Source organism: Sus scrofa, chromosome 14 (genome assembly GCF_000003025.6).
Source record: "Sus scrofa isolate TJ Tabasco breed Duroc chromosome 14, Sscrofa11.1, whole genome shotgun sequence".
Taxonomy (NCBI): Eukaryota; Metazoa; Chordata; class Mammalia; order Artiodactyla; family Suidae; genus Sus; species Sus scrofa.
In genome coordinates this window covers 34,585,876-34,608,799 of record NC_010456.5, presented here as the reverse complement: position 1 = coordinate 34,608,799, position 22,924 = coordinate 34,585,876, and the positions used below count along the sequence as shown (strand labels likewise).

At 46.6% G+C, this 22,924-nt stretch overlaps 1 protein-coding gene across 4 annotated transcripts in view; it reads right to left on the bottom strand.

Moving 5' to 3' along the window:
* Nucleotides 1,908-22,924, bottom strand: part of VSIG10 (V-set and immunoglobulin domain containing 10) — a 48,733-nt gene continuing 27,716 nt past the window's right edge. For 2 of the 4 annotated variants that reach the window (XM_001924427.5, XM_021073841.1), the window contains 7 exons: nucleotides 20,147-20,449; nucleotides 16,164-16,424; nucleotides 9,478-9,771; nucleotides 7,600-7,710; nucleotides 7,295-7,310; nucleotides 5,837-6,048; nucleotides 1,908-4,916 (listed from right to left, as the gene is read on the bottom strand). In XM_001924427.5, the coding sequence (XP_001924462.2) occupies nucleotides 4,864-4,916; nucleotides 5,837-6,048; nucleotides 7,295-7,310; nucleotides 7,600-7,710; nucleotides 9,478-9,771; nucleotides 16,164-16,424; nucleotides 20,147-20,449 (1,250 nt within the window). In that variant the 3' untranslated portion in view covers nucleotides 1,908-4,863. The remainder of the gene's footprint in view (nucleotides 4,917-5,836; nucleotides 6,049-7,294; nucleotides 7,311-7,599; nucleotides 7,711-9,477; nucleotides 9,772-16,163; nucleotides 16,425-20,146; nucleotides 20,450-22,924) is intronic. The other 2 variants (XM_021073842.1, XM_013982901.2) reach the window with 2 other exon arrangements.

The window sequence follows — 22,924 nt, the reverse complement described above, 5'->3', positions numbered from 1 at the left end:
TGGAAGCAGGAGGGTTCGGCCCTGGGCGGGGGAGCCGGGCTGACGGGAAAGGGGGGGCAGATGGAGGCCGACGGGATCGGCGCGGGGAGGGGGAGTGGGTCTGATAGGAAGATAGGGAAGGAACGAGGAAAACGGGGTTGGGGGGTGTGGAGTGGATCTAACCCGGGAAGAGGCGGGGGTTGCTGGAGGAAAAAACGGGGTTGGGGCGGGCAGGTGAACTGGGGCAGGAAAAAAATCGAGGGGAGGGTCGGGGAGCGGGGCTGAGGGGAAACGAGCTGGAGGAGAAAATGGTGGGGGGAGAAACAGGGGGCGGAGGGTACACCGGTAAACCTGGGAGGAGCCAGGCTCAGGGAGATCGCAGGGATGGGGTAGAACCCGGTTGGGGGAGAGTTGGGAGGAACAGAGTGGGAGGGGAGTGACACGCGTCTGGTAAAGACTGAAGATCGAGGGAGGTGTGGGTAACAAAAAAGGGGATGTACGGCGGGGCTGAGGGGAAAACGAGGGAGGGACTACGGAAAGGCACTGGAGAGCTGAGGAGGAAACTGAGGGTGATGGGGCAGCGTGGAAAGGGATGGGAATCAGGTAAAACGGAGGGGCGAGCAGGCAGGAAGGAGGACCTGAAGACACCGGGGATCGGAAGAATCGAGAAAACAAAAAGGGAAGACAGGACTGGGGGGTGAGGGGTCCAGGAACACCGGAGGGAGGGGGAGCCCAGAGGTTAAGCGGGAGCCGAAGTAGAGGAGTAAAGGGGGCTAAAAATGGAGGATCAGAGGAAGGAGCCTCCGTTTTTTAAAAAATGGAAACCAGAAAAGGAAAGACTATCGGGAAATGGAGGGTGCGAATGAATATGACCCGGTTAAAAGGGGTATGAGAAACGGGCAGCCGGCCAGAAAAAAAGAGGAGTCAACAGGAGTAGGGGGTCCAAAAATGGACAAACTGGGTGAACTTGTGTGTGACCCAGGAGGCCTGAGGAATTACAGGGAACAAAAGTGAAAACAGGCAGAGGTAAAAAGAGGGGCAAGGGAAAGAGGCTTGTATTAAACACACAGCATGAAAATGGAGGAACTGGGTCAAACAGAACATGGGAGGTTAAGGTAGGAAGCATGGGTTTGCTTTGAAAAGGAAGCAAGTTGGAAATGGGACGGCTTTGATTAGAGCTTGGAGTGAAGTAAAGGAGTAAGAGAAGACTGACCAAAGAGAAAGGCCCTGAACAGGAATAGGGGATGGAATTGGGCCCCCTCAAGTGGGAGGTGAGGTGAGACATTTGGGGGACCACAATTAACTAAGCCCAGGGAAAAACTTCAAAACTACCAACCACTACTTGATAGTTGATGTAAACTGTCTTTTTTTTTTTCTTTTTGGCTGCACCAGAGTCAGGGATCAAACCTGCACCACTGCAGTGACAGCCTCAGGTCCTTAACCCTCCCAGCCACAAGATAGCTCCTAAATTGTCTTTTATTGCTCCATGATAACTCCTACCCTAGCCCTTTAATATTAGAAAGCATGCAGTCTGACCCAAAAGAGGCCCATGTTTGAGGATATATACTGAGAAAATGGAGAACAAATTTCTTGGGGAGTTTAGGAGAAACGAGAGGGTGGGCAGTATCTACAAGTTGCAGAAAAGAATAAAATAGCAGAGTTCCCAAGTGGCACAGTGGGTTAAGGATCCAGCATTGTCACTGCTGTAGCTCAAGTCAACTGATAGGGCAAGGGTTTGGTCCCTGGCTCCAGGATTTCCATATGCCATAGGTGTGGCCAAAATAAATAAATGAATAAAACCGCAATGAGGACAATATTGTTACCAATGTTGGGAAAACTACTTTAAAAAAAAAAATTGTGGGCAGCAAACCCACTTCCCCAAATCTTTCAGCTTACTAATCAGGTCTAAATGAAGATCACTAAAGCAGTTATTTAAAAATAACTTTATTCCATTATCTTAAAAAATCCATATTATAATCTCAGAATGAATTTCTCCACACCAAATATTAAAATGTAAATAATGCAGAGGGATCTGTTTATTTCTTTTTGCAGCAGTTCCTGGCCCGGACCATCGTGAGAAATACTGGTTGGCACTTATTGCATCATGATAAATTTTACCCAGCAAGGATGATTTTCAGGTTTCAGTGCCTGAGTTTGGGAAATTTCCCATCATGGCTTTTCCCGCTACAATAGTAGGGTCTCTATGTGCTTGTGAGAATGGGAGCTAATATCAAAGCCACAGGATTATGGGACCCCTTCCCCAGTGTCGTCCAGGTTTTGAGGAAAGGGAATGTCAGTTGTGATGGCCCTGAAGTATTTATCTTCCGGGTTCTGATAAGTAGATCTCTTGGTCTCCAGTTCATAATACATTCAGATAAGATTTTTTAAAAAATCTTAACGAGCTGAACTTTGCCACAGAAAGTCTGTCAAGGTGCTGGTGGATTTGGGGTTGGATCATTTTAAAGAAAAGAAAAGGGAAAAAGCCCTAATTCTTTAAAAACCTTTAAAGCTTGAAGACCTCCCAGGACCTCAGCTCTTCACTGACCCAGCAATATTATCTGTGCACACAGCACTCAGATATAAGTGACAGCAATCACAGGTCACCAGACAAGGGTTTATAATGTTTGGGACCAATACCTTGAAGCTCCCATTCGCTAGTGGAAAAATCCCCCCTCCAAGATTTCCTATCATCAGGTGTGCATGCAAGACAAGAGGAAGTCGCAGGAAGCATCTCAGTGATCTTGCAAATCATTCTCTGTGTTCCCAGCTAGGGATTTTTTTCCCTACAGTTTCTTTGCTTTTTCCTTTTTCAAAGATGGTTGCCTCTGCAGACTGGACTGTCAGATCCAGGAATGGATTCATCGAAGACTCTAAAAGAGAGACTAGCTCAGTGTTCAGTGACTTTAAACACAACCTGTCTGAGTATCCCATTCTGAAATGACACTAACTTAGACTGGTTAAAGTGGTTAAATATGTGAGGTACTAGGCAGCAAAAGACCCAGCCCAACAAGAGAAGTGCAGGGCACAGCTATTCCTGAAGGCTGGACACCGCAGCCAGCCCCTAACCTCCCCAGTGTTAAGCTGGGGACAGGGCTCACTTCTAGTGACTTCCTCAGTTTAGTTCCAAGAAAATAAACCTCTCCCAACCACAACTGCAGGGTAACCCTGCAGATAACCAGCTTCTCATCCTAGGAGTCCCAGGTCCTATTATTAGAGAAGGGACGTTCTCCTTTAAGCCTTGGGTCTTGCCCATTAGAGCAGGATATGCAACATTGAAGAGTGCAAATTCAAGTCAGATTTTCAAGTTTAGCATACATATTTTACACCTTTATAAGATCCCTGACATTGAAAAGATTAGGGTGAAATCAGAAGAAAAAAAAAATCTTTAAACTGTAGAGGGATCTAGTGGAAACATCAGCAGCTTAAACTCATCACGTGTTATTTTCATTCAAAACTTAGCATTATTGAGCAGTGTATCCTCACAACATCCTTAAGTAGAAAAGAGGAGTTCCTGTTGTGGAGAAGCGGGTTAAGGCTCCGCCCTGTCTCTGCAGAGGCTTGGGTTCAATCCCAGACCCAGTGCAGTGGGTTAAGGAGCTGGCCTGGCCATAGCTGTGGTGTAGGTCACAGCTGAGGCTCAAATATACGATCCCTGGCTCAGAAACTCCCATGTACTGCGGGAACAGCCAAAAACAAAACAAAAACAAGAAGTAGGAAAGAAAGAAGTTTTCCCATTTCCAAGATCAAGAAACTGAGGCCAGATGAACTGGTCTGCCCAAGGAGTCCATATCATCAGGTACTCCGTTACAAAACCTTCCTCCTGCCTCTTTCAAAGCCACAGGAGAAAGGAAGGATGGGAAAGTCTGCAAGCTAATAGGACACTACCTAAAAGGCTTTTCTATAAATATAATGCTCTGGAAAATGTGAGGGTCTAATGAAAGGCACTTTCCCTTATCAGCCCCTACCTCTTTTGAGAAGAATTCTATCTCCAGGGAAGCAAAAATCCTCAGGAGAGCCGAGCTCTGATGATGCCCTGGTCTGAAACCATTCTTCAGACAATGAAAGGCACAGGCAGCAGTTTATAACTGAAGAGCTGACACTTTTTTTTCCTTCTGCTCAAGAAGGCAAAGAAGATAACTAACATCTATGGAGCACCTCCTCGGCATTTTCACATCCTGAAGTACCCCCCCCCCCCCACAGCCCTGTAAGGTGGATGTCGTTTCACCTGTTTCACAGATGAGGAAACTGAGGCTCAGGGGAGAGGTAAAGCTACCTGCCCCAGCTCATGAAACAAGTAACCATCAAGGTCTAGATTCAAGCCCGGGTGTTTCCAACTCAAAACCTGAACCAAATTCCTTCTTCTGATTAGCATCAGCAGTTGACCCTTCCTCGCCTTCTCCCGAGAGCTGATGTTTGCCTGGTTCCTCAGCGCACCTGGGCAGCGAAGAAGGAAGCGTCCTCACCACCCCCACACTATTCCCTGTGTACCAGGGGCAGGCTGGTTACAGACCTTTCACAGCGACAAAGTGCACTAAGGCTGCATGCCCCACCCCCACTCCCCCCAACTCAGCATCAGTCACCCCAGAGAAAGCCAGGGGTCACAGCCACAGGGGCGCCTCTCAAAGCAGCTTCCCCCACCCCGCGCTGCCCACTCCCGAGGCTTTTCAACATTGTTGAGAAAACTTACAGTAAATCGAACCAATTTAGGGGGAGAAAAAAAAAGAGAAGGAAAGATGTGTGTTGTTTTCCTTTTTCCGCTGAGAGCCCCAAACTGTTTTCAGCCCTCAGGCAGGGGTGCAAGTCAAGTAAAGCAGAATACAAAACTCATCTTCAGTGTGGCTTTCCAGGCTTTCGAGACGGGCTAACAAAGGACAGTTCTCTTCTTCAAACTGGCCTGTCTTCTTGAGTGATGTCACTCTGCTGCTCACTGCTGTCATCTGAACAGGAGGGAAAAGTAGACCAGGCCCTGAGTGGTGTCAATAGAGGTGACTTGCTTTCCCCCATCAGTCTTCAATCACCTTGACCAATTTCTGGTCCTTTACTGGTGAGCTTCATGGAGGAGCAGGCGGGGCATTGTTCTGCCCCGACTCTTCACCTGTTCTTTCCACTCAGAATTCTCTGGACGTGCTTGATGCTGCCTACCCTCCTGACTCTTGCCACTGCCCTCACCCAGACCACCCTCTCCTTTCTGCTTATTCAAATCAAGCATCCTGAAAGCCTCTTCCATTTCTTCCATAAAACATCTCTTGACCAAGGCACCCCTCAAAACTCTCATCCTTAGCTCAAGGGACCTATACTCTGTAATCGTATCATTTATTAGGCAATTCATGAGATTCCTTCTTTTTTTTTTTTTTTTTTTGGCTATACCCCCAGCATGCAGAAGTTCCCCAGGCCAGGGATGGAACCTGCGCCACAGCATCCACCTGAGCCACTGCAGTGACAATGCTGGATCCTTAACCTGCTGCACCCCCAGGGAACTCCCATCAGATTCCTTCATCCCACAGCTTTTCTACTGCCCTCTCAAAGGGTTGGTTGAATCTTCCTTCTGTTTTAATTTTAATTTTCCCCTCATGTTTTAGTCTGTTTACCCCAAGACTAAGTGTTAAGTCTGGTTTCTTAAAGCCCCTCACCCTCGGCCTCTCTTTTCTAGTGCCTCCCAGAACCAATCTGTGCTTTTCCCAGAACTGGCCCTTGATAAATATGTGTCAATTTAATTGTTGTCTTGGTAGCGAACCTTAGATTCTCAGAGTCTAGATTAACCTTCTTTCCCCGCCCTTAAAAAACCAGGCCCTTGGTGATTTCTCCCTGGGAAACTCACCACCACCCAGCAGAGTCCTTTTAAGGAAAAAGAGCTTACCCTGCAGAGCCTGGAGGCCATTGCCCATCTGGTCCACGTTCCCATTCACCAGCGCAGTCACTCTGTGGATGTGGCCATACTTGGTTATTTCTCTGGGAAACTCCTCCCTGTCGCTTGCTTCCTCCTCTTCCTCTTCTGCAGCATCTTCCTCCTCCTCCACCTCTTCCTCTTCCGAATCCACCAAAACCATGACATCACCCATGTCTTGCCTCCTAATTTCCAACAGGGAGGGGGGAGATAATCAAGAAGATGTCCTGTTTTCTCCAGCCTCAGCCCTCTCAGAGTAGGAAACACTTTGCCACCCCCTTGGCAACATGGACAATTTTTCCTGCATTCAATCTGGTTGAGTCGTAGATGGTAGTGCAAGTGTAACCTTTCAAAGAGGTGCTACCAAACTGTCTAGATAATCCTATCTTGTATTGGGTGAGTTTTATCCCCCCCTCCAGCTTCCACCTCGCCCCCGCTGCTCCTCAGTCCTCGGGCAGGTGACCTCATTGTCCCAAACACCTGCCATCTCAGTTCTCCTCAAAGCACATGCACAGAAGCTCTGTTCCTTTCCTGACATGTCCTTATTTCTGCTCCACTTACTAAAATATCTCCTCCCCCTCATTATTCAAGGTCCAAGTGAAGTCTTCTCCCTCCTGCTGAAGGCTTGAACTATGACTGAGTTTGGAGTTCACGGCCAGCAGCTTAGCATCAAATTGTTCTCTAGTTTACAGCTAGTTTTGCCCGCTCAGCCAGACTGTATATTTCACGGGCCAGTCACAGTCCCAGGAGCATTTCATCCTCATTTACTCCTCACAGCCTCCCTCTGAGAAGCAGATGAGGAGATAAAGGCTCAGAGAGGGTCAGGGATTTTCCAGAAACCCTTGTCCACTCATTCCAAAGCCTTTTCCCATTAAACCAAGTTGCTACCTCCCATGAGATAGAAGCTTGGGGAATGACAGATTCATTCTAGAAAGGCCCTCAAAAACAGAGCAGTAAAGGTAACACTTCCCCATGAAAGAACGTCCCAGAATAATACAATTCCTCATCACAGACAATGGTCTCAAAACAGTAACATCTCATAGTTATAAATGGATAGGGGGGGCAAAGACTTCTTTGTTCCCACCCAGAATCTCTGAAGAAGCAAAATACACAAGTTCCATTTAGTGTGTTGCCCTTAATGAGGGTTCCTTTTGGGAGGAGCTTCTGGGCATGCTCAGACTAGTCTTCCAAACATGCTATAAGACTATGACTTGTTCTTCCTTTTAGCTCTTTGCAGAAAACTAGATAAAATAAATGCATGCCTGACTGGGCTCCATATGTACACGCTGTCTTTATGCCTCAATAACAAGCCAGCAGTGTGCCTTTGCCTGTGGCCTGGTGTTGTGAAAAGAGCACAGACTTTGGAAACAAATTATCAGTGAAGGCAAATTGTGGAAATGGGTTTTTGATTTGAATCTAGGGAGCACTTACCTGAAAGTGTTTCCCACTGAAAGGAGAAAGGAAAAAAAATTAATATCCAATAATATCCACTTCAGTCTCACAAAGGTTTCTAATCCATCTAACGTTTACAAAAGAAGGGACAATGAGAAAACGGACCCAGTACGCGAGAGGACAGGGCATTCAGAAATGGTACTTAGGTGCTTCATTATTGCACATCTGGACCCAATTTGGGAGCCTATGGACCTTAGGTGGGAGCATACCAGGGACCACCTTCCCCCACCCACACCCTCTTGAGAAGCCTGAATGAGAGGCAGAGGGACCCAGGAAGCCCTTACCTTTCCAGCAGAACATGGGGCTGTAATACAGCATGAGCCCGGAGAGAATGGCCAGGCCCAGCAGGAGGAGGCTCACGACGGTGCCCACAATCCCCCCGATGTTTAAAGGTTCTGCAGAGACAAATCACATCATGGACAAATCACACCCGACACACCTACAGCACACCTGCGGCTAAAGAGGGTAACACCTCCCCTTCTCTGCCTGGATCCTACTCTCATCTTGGTTTCATGACCTTGGGCCAGGCATGTGACCTCTCTGTAGAGCAAGATAAATATCTCATTTTCCTACTGCAGACAGTTTGTGGGACTCAAACAAAGCATGTGAGGCAAAAAAACACTGGAAAGTTAAAAGCTCTGTGTCTACCACACATCAGGACTGTTCACAAGGCCACAGTAATTAAGAGTGTGAGCTGTAGGTGCCTCAATGATGTGATTAATGGAACAGAATAGAGAATCCAAGTAAAGGGCCGCACATAAAAAGAAATGTGATATCGGAAAGATTAGTGAGTAAAAGAACTCTTCCGGATGTGGTGCTAGACCAAATGGTTATCCAGATGGGGGGGGGGGGGTGGAAATGTGATCTTCACCTCATACCATTCACAAAAGTCAATTCTAGACAGACTCCAGATTTCACCGTGAAAGGCAAAGATTAAAGCTTTAAAAAGAAAATATAAGAGCATATGTTCATGACCATAGGATAGCTAAGGATTTTTTAAGACACAAATGATAAAAGGAAAGTTGTATAAAATCAACAGCACTCAAGTAAGAACATGTGCAAACCAAAGGATACCATAAAGAAAGCAAGAAAAACAAAGGGAATTCCCTGGTGGCTCAGTGGGTCAAGGATCTAGCATTGTCAACTGCTGTGGCACGGGTTCGAAGAGGTATAGGATATCTGCATTTTTATCTTTGAGATAACACCAAATTATTTTCCAAAGTGGTTACACCGATTCCCATTTACAAAGTAGAGTTGTTCCACATTTTCAGCCACAGGCTTTGTGATTTTTACCCATCAAGTAGGTGTAAAATGGAATCTCACATGGTTCTAATATGAATTTCTCTAATTAGTAAGAAGGCTAAGCATCATTTCATATATTTATTTGCTATTTATGTTTCTTCTATGACATACATATTTGTGTCTTTTGATGTTATCCCCTTTCTTATTGATATGTAGGAGCTCTTCAGAAATTCCACATATTAATTCCTTGTTAGTTTTTCATGTTACAAGGCCTGTGAAGTTCCCAGGCCAGGAACTGAACCTAAACCACAGTAGAGACAATGTTAGATCCTTAATTGCTAGGTCACTAGGGAACTCTGTGTGTTTTATTTTTATACTTTTTTTTTTTTTTTTGTCTTTTTGCTATTTCTTGGGCCGCTCCTGTGGCATATGGAGGTTCCCGGCTAGGGGTCCAATCGGAGCTGTAGCCACTAGCCTACGCCAGAGCCACAGCAACGCAGGATCTGAGCCATGTCTGTAACCTACACCACAGCTCATGGCAACGCCGGATCCTTAACCCACTGAGCAAGGGCAGGGACCGAACCCGCAACCTCATGGTTCCTAGTCGGATTCGTTAACCACTGCGCCACGACGGGAACTCCTATTTTTATACTTTTATATTTTTTTCTAATATATACATATTTTTTTTCTTCAGGATTTAACAGATAGTAAATAACCTATTTATCCCTGTAGAAATGTTAGAGATCTAGGACTGGAAAGTAATTTTCCCATCCATCTTGTCAAGCCACAGGCAAGCAGGTATGCCTTCTCCCAGACGGCATGACCCATGTGTAAAAGGAAGCACCACACTGTCCCAACACTGGTGCCAGGTGCTCCGATGCTTGGAACCCTTCTCTTCTGGGGCCACTTCCATCACTCACCCTTCACACTCAGCCAGATGTCCACCTCTCTCACCCCAATGGGATTCTCAGCCCGACAGACATAGTAGCCCTCGTCCAGGTCCTGGGAGCAGTTGCGGATGGTGAGGGTGGAGCTCTGGCCACTCCGGGTGATGAGATAGTGGCTGCTGGGCTGGATGACCGTCTTGGGCTGGGTGAGGTTCCTCAGCCACAGGATCTGGGCAGGCGGGGAGGCTCCAGACACCTGGCAGGTGAGTGTCACATTGCTCCCCACAAAGCAAGTCTTCATGGGCTCAGAGAGAACAGAGGGGCTCCCTGGCAATCAGAAGGTAAAGAGAGAAAGACATTTCAGGAGATTCAAGCAGTGGTCAGAGAATTTCAAGTTATTTCTCTCCAAACAAAGCAACTCCAGGAGTTTCTGTATCACACCTGGTTTCATGTAATAATAAAAGCTAACACTGTCTGACTGTTTACTACGGGCAAGGCACTGTTCTATTTCCTAACCTAATCAGTTTTCACAACACCCTTGTCGTCATCCCCCTTTTGCAGATGGGGAGACGGAGGCACAGAGAAAGTTAAGGAACTTGCTCAAAGTCACACAACTAAGTAAGTGAGCAGCTAGTACTAAGGGTAGCCAGCTGTCCTGGTTTATCCAAGGCTGAGGCGCTCCCAGGAATTGGGGCTTTCAGTGCTAAAGCTAGTCCCAGGCAAACCAGGGTGAGTTGGTTACTTCCAGGTAAGGTTGGAACCTACGGAGTCCGGCCTTTGTGGCCCACATCTCCTTACTCCTGTGCTATAGGGTTCTATGCATAATAACCACACTAGTCATATAAAATATGGGCACCCAGCCTGACAAGGGTCTAACACGGGACAAGAGGGCAACTGTATTAGTTTCCTTTGCAACCGAAACAAATTGTACCAATTCAGTGGCTTAGAAATTTATCCTTTTATAGTTCTAGAGGTCAGAAGTCCGAAGGAATCTCACAGAATGAAAGTCAAGGTGTTGGCAGAGCTGGTTCCTTCTGGAGGCTCTAGGAGAGAATCCATTTTGTTGTTTTCTTGACCTCTAGAAAAGAGCCACCTGCATTCCCTGGCTCCTGGCCCCTTCCTGGCATTATTCCTACCTTTTGCATCTGTTAGCACATCTTACTACTGCATCTGAACCCCCAGCCTCCCTCTTAAAAGGACCCTTGAGATCACCCAGATAATCGAGGACTCCCCATCTCAAAATCCTTAAACACATATGCCAAGCCCCTTGACAATGTAAGGGTACAAGTTCTGGGGATTAGGACATGGGCACCTTTGGGGGGGCCTTATTCTGTCTACCACAGGTCTGTCCTAGAATATTCAACATGTGGCATTTTTGTGACCTTGGCACCTGATTTAAGTGGGACACAGGGAGCTGTAAGGTCTACTATGGCAAACTATTTGGATTCTTTGCCCAAGAAGCCTTTTCCCAAAATGCACACCCTTTTGGAAGGACTGACTAAATCCCTATTTTCAGCAGCTGAGGGATACAGAGTGGCATGTTGGGTTCTTGCCCAGGAGAGTGAAACTACACCCTTCCCCTTGGCAAATGTTCCAAGAGAGAATCTAGGGTTTCACTGCTGGGGTGGGGGGAGGGGGGCAAGGGGAGGGGCAAAGGGTGGGGGTGAAACAACCACAAAGCCTCTCTCCCTAGGTCATGTCAACAAAAGAGAATTCCCCTGGAGTTCCCTGGTGGTCTAGCAGTTAAGGACCTGGCGTTGTCACTGCTGTGGCTCAGGTTTGATCCCTGGCCTGGAAATTTCCACATGCTGTGGATATGGCCAAAAAAATAAAAAAACTGAAAAAAAAAAAAAAAGAGAGAGGGAGAGAAAGAGAGAGAATACCCCCAAACCTTGCTCAGGAAACTCACCTGTGAGCACCCCTTCTTGGATCAACTGTCAGAGTCCCCTCATGTTGCTAAATCGCTCCTTCCCCTCTTTGTGGTTAACCAGAATTTCCTTTGGGGTCACAAGGCCAACAGCAGTGACAAGCCTCATCAGTATGTTTACACTTGGGGGCCCCAAACCAAAGTTTGAGAAATGGCCCCCTCATCCTTTATTAAAAACAAAACAATCCCACCACTGCACCTCCCCTGCACCCCAAACAAAGATCAGGAACTTTACCAAACATAGCAGTTACCCTTCAGAAAGCTGTGTCACCATCCACTAGTGTGGCGCCTATAACCTAAGTTTCGCTTAAGAGGATGCTGTGTGCAAGGGCGGGGCAAGGGTGGGGCGGGTGCTGTGAGGCCCTCACACATCTGCAGGAGGTGGACAACACCCTGGGGATCAGTATCTCTGCAGCTTGTCATAAGTTGAGTTGGTTCCTTCAGTTTAGGGGTCTACATGCCATGTAGAGATCTTGGAGGAGTTCCTGTCATGGCTCAGTAGAAACGAATCTGACTAGCATCCGTGAGGACACGGGTTCAATCCCTGGCCTTGCTTAGTGGGTCAAGGATCCAGTGTTGCCGTGAGCTATGGTGTACATCGCAGACGTGGCTCAGATCCCCAGTTGCTGTGACTGTGGTGCAGGCCGGCAGCCTACAGCTCCAATTCAACCCCTGGCCTGGGAATTTCCATATGCCATGGGTGCGGCCCTAAAAAGAAAAAAAGAGAGAGAGATCTGGGCAGCAGCCCCCCTCGAAAGCATCAGTTTTCATCAGTTTGGGGGCTGCACTGCTCTGCATCCCTTAGGTGGACGTTAGCATTACCCATCAATGATATACTAGTCCTTTTGAGTGGATGACCCAGAGACCCCCTTGCCCCCAAGGCCTTGCTACTCAAGGTGTGGTCCTCAGATCAGCAGCATCGGCACTTCTAGGGAGCCAGTTGGAAATGCAGTCTTGGATCCACCCAGACCAAGAAAGTTAAAACCTGCATTTTAACCAGACCCCTGGGTGACCTGCATGGACGTAGAGACTCCAGTGCAGGGAGGGAGGCAGGGGGAACTGGACAGTGTCAGAGGTGAGAAGGGTTCAGGCTCTGTGCTTGCTCCCTGTGTTCCTAGAACTGGGAAAACTTCTGGTCAGCTCCCTTCTCCAGACACATTTCTTTTTTTCTTTTCTTTTGCTTTTTTTTTTTTTTTTCTGTTTTTGGCCGCACCCACAGCATGTAGAAGTTTCCAGGCCAGAGATCAAATCCGAGCCACATCTGCAACCTACACCACAGCCACAGCAACATCAGATCCTTAATCCACTGTGCCACAGCTAGAACTCCCAGACACATTTCTTAATCCTGAGAGCATATTTAGATTCAAATTATTGGTCAAGTCTCAGGAACCACAGGAATGATGACTTGGGCAAATCTGCAAATGAAATGGAAGGGTGAGGGCAAAATAACACAAAACCGGCCAGCTGTCTCTGCCAGTTTCACCCTCTCTCAGCACTGGTCCATCATTTTTTCACCACCTCGACTTACTGTCCTTAACACACTTTGGGCATCCTCATCGTGTACCAACCACTCTGAGTGTGTACTGCTTTCTAGTTGCACAAATCTGGGTAAGTCGGCTGCCTCTGTTTCACCATCAGTAAAATGGAGCATCCTCCCAAAATGCATGTCCACCTAGAACCCTGGAATGTGATCTTATTTGGAAATGGAGTCTTTGCAGATATAACTGGTTAAGGATCTCAAGATGAAATCACCCTAGATTAAGGGTGTGGGACCTAAATCCAAGGACTAGTATAAGGGGAGGAGAGGGCACAGGGAGGACCACACACAGGAGAGGCCATGAGAAGAGAGACGCAGAGGTTGGAAGGATGCAGTCATAAGCCAAGGGACACAAAGAGTCACCAGAAGCTGGAAGAGGAGACAAAGATTCTCCCATGAAGCCTTTGATGGGAGCCCTGCCAACACCTTGATTTCAAACTTGCAGCCTCCAGAGCTAAGAGAGAATAAACGGCTGTTGTCTGAAGTCACCAAGTTATGGTACTTTGTTACAGCAGCTCCAGGAAACTAATCCTGGGAGCACTCGGCTCACTGGATGATTGTCAGAACTGAACAAGATAGTGTGTGCAAAACACCTGGCACCTGCACATGGTCTACCCTCAATAAATTGTTACTGCCACTATTACAGTTGACCTTTGAACCAATGGGGGTGGGGGCAACCTGCCCACAGTCTAAAATCCAAGTACTGCTATCTCTCTCTGCCTCAGAAACAAAGGAATTGAGGATCTCCCCAGTGGCTGAGCAGGTTAAGGATCTGGCATTGTCATTGCTGTGGTGCAGGTTCAATCCCTGGCCCAGGGACTTGCACATGCCATGGTTGTGGCCAAAAAAGAAAAAGAAAAGAATAAGTGCTCATCACTAACAGAAATGCCACAAATGCAGTTTTAGAACAAAATAAGCCAGAAAACTGTCTATACTGTGCATGGCAGTTCCACGAAATTAACAAGAAAAGATTATTAAGAAGACAAATTAATAAGAAAAGATGAACAACTCAATAGAAAAACAGACAAGATATGAACAGATAATTCACAGATGATATATAGGAAGCCAAAAGGCACATGAAAATTATCAACCCCACCCATGATCAAAGAAACCCAAATGAAAGCAATATGCCATGTTCCAACCAGCAAGCAGGAAAAGTCTAAAAACTGAATAACACTTGATGTCGGTGGATATACTGGGAAATGAGTACCCACACAATCTTTAGAAAGTAACTTTTAGAGAGTGACTGCCAGTGGATACAGAGTTTCTTTTTGAAGTGATGGAAATGTTCTGGAGTAGAATGGTGATGGTAGTCCGACATTGTGAATATACTAAAAAACGAAACAAAACAAAAGAAAAAACACTGAACTTTGAAATAGTGAAGTGAATGGGAGTTCCCGTTGTTGCACAGCAGTTAAAAAACCTGACTAGCATCCACGAGGACGCGGGTCCGATCCCTGGCCTCGCTCAGTGGTTAAGGATCTGGTGTTGCCGTGAGCTGTGATGTAGGTTGCAGACTTGACTCAGATCTGGCGTTGCTGTGGCTGTGGTGCAGTGCAGGGACTACTGCTCTGATTCGACCCCTAGCTTGGGAACCTCCATATGCCAAGGGTGTGGCCCTGAAAAGCAAAAAAATAAAATAGTAAAGTGAAGTTAATATTATGTGAGTTATAGCTCATTTTTTAAAATATTGCCCAAAGAACAATTGGGTCAGAGTTGGCCCCAGGGGCTCAGCTTGTCAGCTTCTGTCCTAGGGCAGAAAGCATGTCCTGATCCCTTATGTTGTCCAAGGCTGGGTACAGTAACTGACACAGAGGGGACATTCAGGGCAAGTGTGCTAAGTGAGGGAGTCAGTGGGAAGTGTCAACCCTTCCATGTCACCTGCCTGAGCAAACCAGCCCTGGCTGGCACAGCAGGGCTTACTTCTCAGCATGTCATCTCCTCTAAGGGCGAGCCTCAGAAACTGTGAGGAAAACCTCACCAGGGCCAGCACGGGCCAGCACAACCCAGCACACTCTGCTCCTGGCTTACTCATTGCACTGGCTTCCTGGAGCTGCTGGAACAGACTACCACAAACTGGGTGGCTGAAAACAACAGAAATTTATCCGCCCAGTTCAGAAATCAGAAGTCCTAAATCAAGGTAGAGTTCCTGTTGTGCCTCAGTGGATTAAGAACCTAACACAGTGTCTGTGAGGATGCAGGTTCGATCCCTGGCCCCGATCAGTGGGTTAAGGATCTGGTGTTGCCGTGAGCTGTGGTGTAGGTCACAGACTCGGCTTGGATCCCAAGTGGCTGAGGCTGTGGTGTAGGCTGGCAACTGCAGCTCTGATTCAACTCCTAGCCTGGGAACTTCTACATGCTGTAGGCATGGCCCTAAAAAGAAAAGAAAAAAAAAAAAAAGTCCTAAATCAAGGTATCAGCAGGGTTGATGCCTCTGGAGACTCTGAGGGAGAACACATCCCATGCCTCCCCCTCAGCTTCCCATGGTTACCAACAATCCTTGGCGTTCCTTCACTTGCAGAGGAACCACTTCAATCTCTGCCTCCATCATCACGCGGCAGGCCCCCTATCTATCTGGTTCTAAAATTTCCCTCCTCTTACAAATACCAGTCATCAGACCACAGCCCACTCTAATCTTAACTTAATTATATTTGCAAAGACCCTAATTCCAAAGAGTGGAGTGCTTGAGGACACTCAAGCAGCCCTGTGGAGGGTCCCACATGGAAAGGAAGCAACTTGTCAGGTGTGTTAGTGAGCACCTTGGAAATGGATCCTTCCCGGGATTTCAACCAAGTCTTCAGCTGAAACCCCTGGCATAGTGGAGCAGAGACAAACCATCCCCAGAGTGACCCATATAAATCCCTGACCCACAGACATCATGAGATAGTGATTGTTGTTTCAAGCCATTAATTCTGGCAGTAATTTGTTCCATAACAGGAGATAACTAATAAATAAACCCTGTCTGCCTTGTTCCCTGCTCCACCTTCAATACTTAGAAAATGCCTGGCACATAGCATGTGCTTAATTAGTATTTGTCAAGGGAAAACCAACTTGGACTAGAACCAAAAAGCTACATTAAGCATCTTTAAAGTTTGAAAGGAAGGAAACATGAAGCAAAAGGAAGGGAGAAATTGAAGGAATTCAGTTCATTCTAACACCCTGGGATTTCTTTCCCAGACCTTCTTTCAAGGGTTGTCCCAGAAGAGAGGAAGGTGGGTGGACTCCTAACCCTAGGACAAAGCAAGGCAGACTCACGGATTTGTACCACACAGCTGGCTCCCAACTCCGGCCCCACTATGTGTCTCCCGACACACTTGAACTTCTTGCCATCTGAGAGCTGGGACTGGTTCAGCATCTCCACTCCCAGCTTTGACGTCCTCACAACCACACCTGCTGGCTCTTCTGTCCACAGGAATTCTGGGTCTGGGTATCCCCCAGCCCAGCGGCAGGTGAGCTTCAGCGTGAGCAATCCTGGTGACATCTCTGCTGAGCACTCAGGAGCTAATGGAGGGGGTGCTGCAAAACACCAGAGGATGCGGCCTAAACCACAGATTAAGGCCAGCCACTGGGCTGATTCTAAGTATTACAGAATTAGAGTATCAGAGAAACATCGACCCAATTAGCGTACCTTTTTTTTTTGATGGTGCCTGTGGCATGAGGAAGTTCTAGGGCCAGGGATCGAACCCAGGCCACAGCAATAACAATGCTGGATCCTCAATCTGCTGAGCCACCAGGGAACTCCCCAGTTATCTTAAAATAGCCCTTAGCACAAATTAGCACCTGACACAAGTCAGGTTTCCTCTGTGGGGTGTTAAATCTCTGAAGAGATCTGCATTTCTCACCAGCCATGGGTGGCTATTTAAATTAATTTCATTACACATCACACTACCCACGTTTCCTGGTAATTATGCATGGTAGGTGGCCCTTGTACTAGATGACAGAGAACAGAACATTGTCATCATTACAGGAAGTTCTACGGGACAGTGCTGGTCCCTAGAGGGAGTTACAGGGAGAGGGAAGACTGTTCATCCCCAAACCTCCCACATATATTTTTTTTGTCTTCTTCTTTTTAGGGCCACACTTGTGGCATATGGAATTTCCCAGGCTAAGCGTTGAATTGGAGCTGTAGCTGCTGGCCTACACCACAACCACAGCAACGCCAGATCTGAGCTGCATCCATGACCTATGCCACAGCTTGTAGCAATACTGGATCCTTAACCCACAAAGGAAGGCCAGGAATTGAACCCACATCAGGGACACTACTCGGGTTCTTAACCCATTGAGCCACAATGGGAACTCCACACATATACTTTATTTTTGCTATGTGCATGTAGTACTAAAAATGCACATGAAAATTTAACAAATAACAAAACTGTAAATTTAATGTAACCCATGTATTCCTAAGTACATAAAAAATAATTAAATCTGTATTTTATAATATATATATATTATGTGTGTGTGCCACATATCTTTATTTTATATAATATGCATACATAGAAATGTGGATCTTATGTGGGTAGATATGTGGGATCTTATGTAGGTAGATAAGTGGCATCTTCAAGAAAAATTACTGGAGGAGTTCCCATCGTGGAACAGTGGAAACTAATCCGACTAGGAACCATGAGGTTGCATGTTTGATCCCTGGCCTTGCTCAATGGGTTAAGGATCTGATGTTGCCATGAGCTGTGGTATAGGTCACAGACACGGCTCGGATCTGATGTCACTATGGCTGTGGCGTAGGCTGGCAGCTGTAGCTCCGATTGGACCCCTAGCCTGGGTAAGGCACTAAAAAAAAAAAAAAAAGGAAAGAAAAATTATTAGAAATATAACAAAATGAGATTAGAGTACAAGTGATTATTTTTTTCTACTCATCTATGTTTCCTACAGCAAGCACATATGGCTTTATATACAATAAATGTCACTTATGGAGTTCCCTGGTAGCCTAGTTGGTTAAAGATCATGAGTCAATGCTGTAGAGCAGGTTCGATCCCTAGCCCAGAAACTTCCATATGCTGGGGGTGTGGCCAAAAAAATGTCATTATGATAAAGAGCACTGAGATTTACAAAGGCTCTGAATAACATATGAAGTAATGCGTCATTACCCTGCCCGCTAATTCGTTGTTTTCAGGCTCCCTTGCATTAGTGTGGATTAGGAGTGCACCCTGCACTTCTACAGTGGTTTTCCTCCTGTAAATATTGCATAGGTGCATTTCGTTGTTGTTTCCTAACCCCCAAAATGAAGCTTCATGAACTGTTGGTTCCACTGTAGCTTGAATTGGAGCTGCAGCTGCTGGTCTGCAACACAGCCACAGCAACATGGGATCTGACCTGAGTCTTCGAACTGCACCACAGCTCATGGCAACACCAGATCCTTAATCCACTAAGAGAGGCCAGGGACTGAACCTGCATCCTCATGGATACTAGTCAGGTTGGTTACCACTGAGCCACAATGGCAACCCTGAACTATTGGTTCTTAACAGTGCTAGAGGGCCTGAGTTCATAGAGAGCATGAATGAGGGCAGATGAATGTATAAACAAATTCTGGCAGATCCATATGTTAGATACTCTTTGGCCATGAAATGAAAGCAAGTCCTGACACATGCTACAACACCGATGCACCTTGAAAAGAGCAAAATAAGCCAGTTCCCTAAAGTCACACATTGCATGATTCCCTTTACATGAAAGTCTAGAAAAGGCAAATCAGAGAGATAAGAGATTGGTAGTTGCCAGGGGCTGGAGAAATGGGACATGGGAATGACAGCATAATGGAAATAGGGTTTCCAACATGGGGTGATGAAAATGTTTTGGAACTACATAAACATGATGATGATTTCTTCAAAGAAGATATATGGATGGCCAACAAGCATATGAAAAAATGCTCAATTTCACTACTAGAGAAATGCAAATCAAAACTACAGTGAGTTACCACCTCACACTAGTTAGAATGGCCATCATTAACAAGACAACAAATAATAAATGCTGGAAAGGGTGTAGAGAAAAAGGTACCCTCCTCTACTGTTGGTGGGTATATAAATTGGTACAACCACTGTGGAAAACAGTATGGAGGTACCTCAGGAAACTAAAAAAAGAACTAACACATGATCCAGCAATTCCACTGCTGGGCCTCTATCTGAACAAAACTTTCAGTGAAAAAGTTATATGTACCCCTATGTTCATAGCAGCACTATTCACAATAGCCAAGACAATGGAAACAAACTGAATGCCCATCAACAGATGAATGGATTAAGAAGATGTGGTACATATACACAATGGAATATTACTCAGCCATGAAAAAAGACAATATAGAAGTTCCCATTATGGCTCAGCAGTTAACAAATCTGACTAGCGTCCATGAGGCCTTGCTCAGTGGGTTAATGACCTGGCGTTGCCGTGAGCTGTGGTGTAGGTTGCAGATGTGGCTCAGATCCCATGTTGCCATGGCTGTGGCATAGGCCAGCAGCTACAGCTCTGATTTGACCCCTGGGAACCTCCATATGCTGTGGGTGCAGCCCTAAAAAGGAAAAAAAAAAGGCAAAACAACGCCATGTGCAGCAACATGGATGGAGCTAAAGACTCCCATACTAAGTAAGTAAGCCAGAAAGAAAAAGACAAATACCATATGATATCACTTATTTGTGGAATCTAAAATATGGAACAGATGATCCTATCTAAAAATAACAAACAAACATACAAAAAAACAGAAACAGAGCATAGCCAAGAAGAGCAGACTTGGGGCTGGATGGGGGGAGGGAAGGAGTGGGAGGCATTTTGGGGGTTTTTGAGGATGTAAACTGTTATATCTGGAATGGATGGGCAATGGGATCCTACTGTATAGCATAGGGAAATGTGTATGATTGGGTCACTTTGTTGTACAACAGGGAGTTCCCTGCCTCAGTGGGTTAAGGATATGGTGTTGTCACTACTATGGCACAGGTCTGATCCCTGGCCAGGGAACTTCTACATGCCATGGGTGCAGCCAAAACCCCCCCAAAACATTAGGCCCAACATAATCTCCCCTCTGTGGCTACCAAGGACTCTGCTGTACCCCTAGTTAGCAGCAAGCTTCCAGAAGTGACTCCCGCTCTGATATGCAGCCACATATAAGTACTTGTGTTGAGGGAGCACAGAAGCACATTAGGACTGTACATCAGGCACGCATCTGAAGACAAAGGGGAGGCGCAACAGAGTTCAGGAAGGTCAAGGGGAAAGAGTAGGGGAGGGGAGTGCTTCTTACGCACAGTAGACCAGGAGCTCGGTGGTCACCTTTCGATGCTTCCCGCTGAGCATGTTTGTGGCCAAACAGGTGTAGTTCCCTTGCAGGTTTTGCGACATCAGCAACAGAGTGAAGCAGCTGGCCGTCATGTTGTTTCCAAAGGGCTCAGGGCTAGAATCTGGGGCCTGGAACCACCACTCAACCCTGGGTGGAGGCCAGGAGCTGCTACTGCAGCTGAAATCCACCTGGGAGCCCTTGGCTGCATAGAGAGTGCCGTTGGGGAGCCTGCCGGTGCTGGAGATGTTGACCTCAACCTCATAGGGGCCTCCTGGGAATGACAGAAGGGGTGGGGTAGTAGGAAGAGTTAACTGGAGCTCTGATGATCAGGAAGCAGCAAGGAGGACAAAATATCAGATACTCTGTGACAAAGGCTGTGCCAAGTGCCCCGGGTATTCTCTCATTTACTCCAGAGCAATTCTGTGAGATTTACCAAGAGGATCAACTTTTACAGAAAAGGAAGAATGCAAATTGCTCCTTTTCAAAAACACTGATGAGTGGAAAGGATATCTATACATTAAAGAGAGAACATAGCAGACCTGGGTCTGCTTTCCTTAGAAAGGCCTGCCTGGGAATTCCCTGGTGGCGCAGTGGGTTAAGGATCCAGCATTGTCACAGCTATGGCTCAGGTTTGATCCCTGGCCCAGGAATTTCCACACCCTGTGGGCACAACACCCCTCCCCAAAAAAAGCCTGCTTGCAAGATTCACTTTGTTGGTGACTAGGAACTTGAATTTCAAGAGGGCTCCCAATATTCCTAGAACTGTGGCCAAACAGGTGCAGTTCCTTTGCAGGTTGTGCGACATCAGCAACAGAGTGAAGCAGCACACTGTCGTGTTGAGTGACGTAAGAGTGGGGTTCACTGGGCCCAAACAGTGCGGTTTATACAGAACACCTGCTTTCCTCCCAGGTCTGGAATTTTGGTATGTGCTAGGCAGGGGATGCCTATGTGACAATCAGCCCCAATAAAAACACAGGGTGCTGAGTCTCTAACAAGCATCCCTGGTAGACAACATTTCACATGTGTTGCCACAACATGTTGCTGGAGGAATTAAGCATGTCCCATGTGACTGCACTGGGAAATTACTCTTGGAAGTTTTCTCCTGGTTCTCCTGTAAGTTCCAGGGTATCAGTGAACCTGGTGGTGTTCTTGGAGACCTCCAGCACAATTTCACACTCAAAGACAAAAAACACTGGCTCCAAGTCCAATTTTGAACTCCACTGACTAGCTGTGTGACTTCAGGCAAAGTATTTAACCTCTTGTAAGCCTCCATTTCCTCATCTGTAAAATGGGAGTGATGCTAAAGCCCACCTTATGGGGTTGTCATGACAATTAAATGAATCAGTACAGTAAAGCACTCAGAACAGTGCCTGGCACTTGATAAGTGCTAGGTCTTATCTTGGTTCTCTTCACATCTCCAAACTTCTTTCTTGTCCCCAGAAATGCCTTCCCACCACTGGTACCCAGTACACCTAAGATGCTATATCCTCTTTGATAGAAAGAAGATATCATCTACTTATGCTAAAGTCATGTAGTGTGTTACCTCCCCAAGAGACTTCCTCTTAAGAATTCAGGAAGGGCAATGCTTAGCCAAAATAATATATCTATGACATAGAATTTTAAACAAAAATATGGCAGTGGGGAGTTCCCACTGCGGTTCAGTGAGCTAAGAATCCAACATTGTTTCCATAAGGATGCAGGTCCGATCCCTGGTCTCGCTCAGCAGGTAAAGGATACAGCATTGCTGCAAGCTACCAGGCAGGTCACAGATGCTGCTTGGATCCCATGTTGCTGTGGCTGTGGTGTAGGCCAGCAATTGCAACTACCATTCAACCCCTAGCCTGGGAACTTCCACATGCCACAGGTGTACCCCTAAAAAGAAAAAAATATGCCCAATGGGATAAATCATTAGAGGAAGAAAAAGGCTTTCCCAGAGTGCCTCAAAATATGGAATTTAATTCACCTTGTGGCGAATTTGTGGGTTTTTGGAGAAAATATTCTTGGCAATAAGCTCACCATGTTGGGGCTGGCTCCTTATAGGTGCAATACAGCACATTCCACGGAGGGTCTGAGGGAAATACTATACTCTGGTTTGGGAGGTGCTCAAATATCCCACCGACTGCTGCTAGCTAGTTGGGCAGGTAAGCGGACCAGCAGGTCCCAGGGAGTGCCCACAGTGGGCGAGCATCCAGGTAAGCACAAGGTACCTCTGTGGTACTGGTAGCTAATGCCTGGACCAGCATGTTAGATGGGACTATGTTAGATGGGACAACATGGGTCTTCCAAACTGTGGTCTGGTGGGCCGCAATGGCCTCTCATGGACAGTGTAGGCCCCCAGAAACTGGCTTGGATGGGCTTTTGACCAGCACAATTCTCAGCAAAAAATGGGGCTAGAGAGTTGTCATTGTGGCTCAGCAGGTTACAAACCCAACTAGTATCCATGAGGATTCAGGTTTGATCCCTGGGCTTGCTTGGTGGGTTAAGGATCCAGCATTGCTGTGGCTGTGGCGAAGGCCAGCAGCTGCTGCTCCTATTCAACCCCTCGCCAGGGAACTTCCATATGCTGAAGGTGCAGCCCTAAAAAGAAAAAAAAAAATGGGGCTGGATAGAGAATGGATGAGAATGCAGCAGGTGGAAAGGTTTTAAAAAATCAATTGAGGGAAACTGAAGAACCTTCGAAATAAGTGTTCAAAAGTTAGAGCTCATCTATAAACCCTCAGGTTGAGTCTGCTTCCTTAATTAAAGC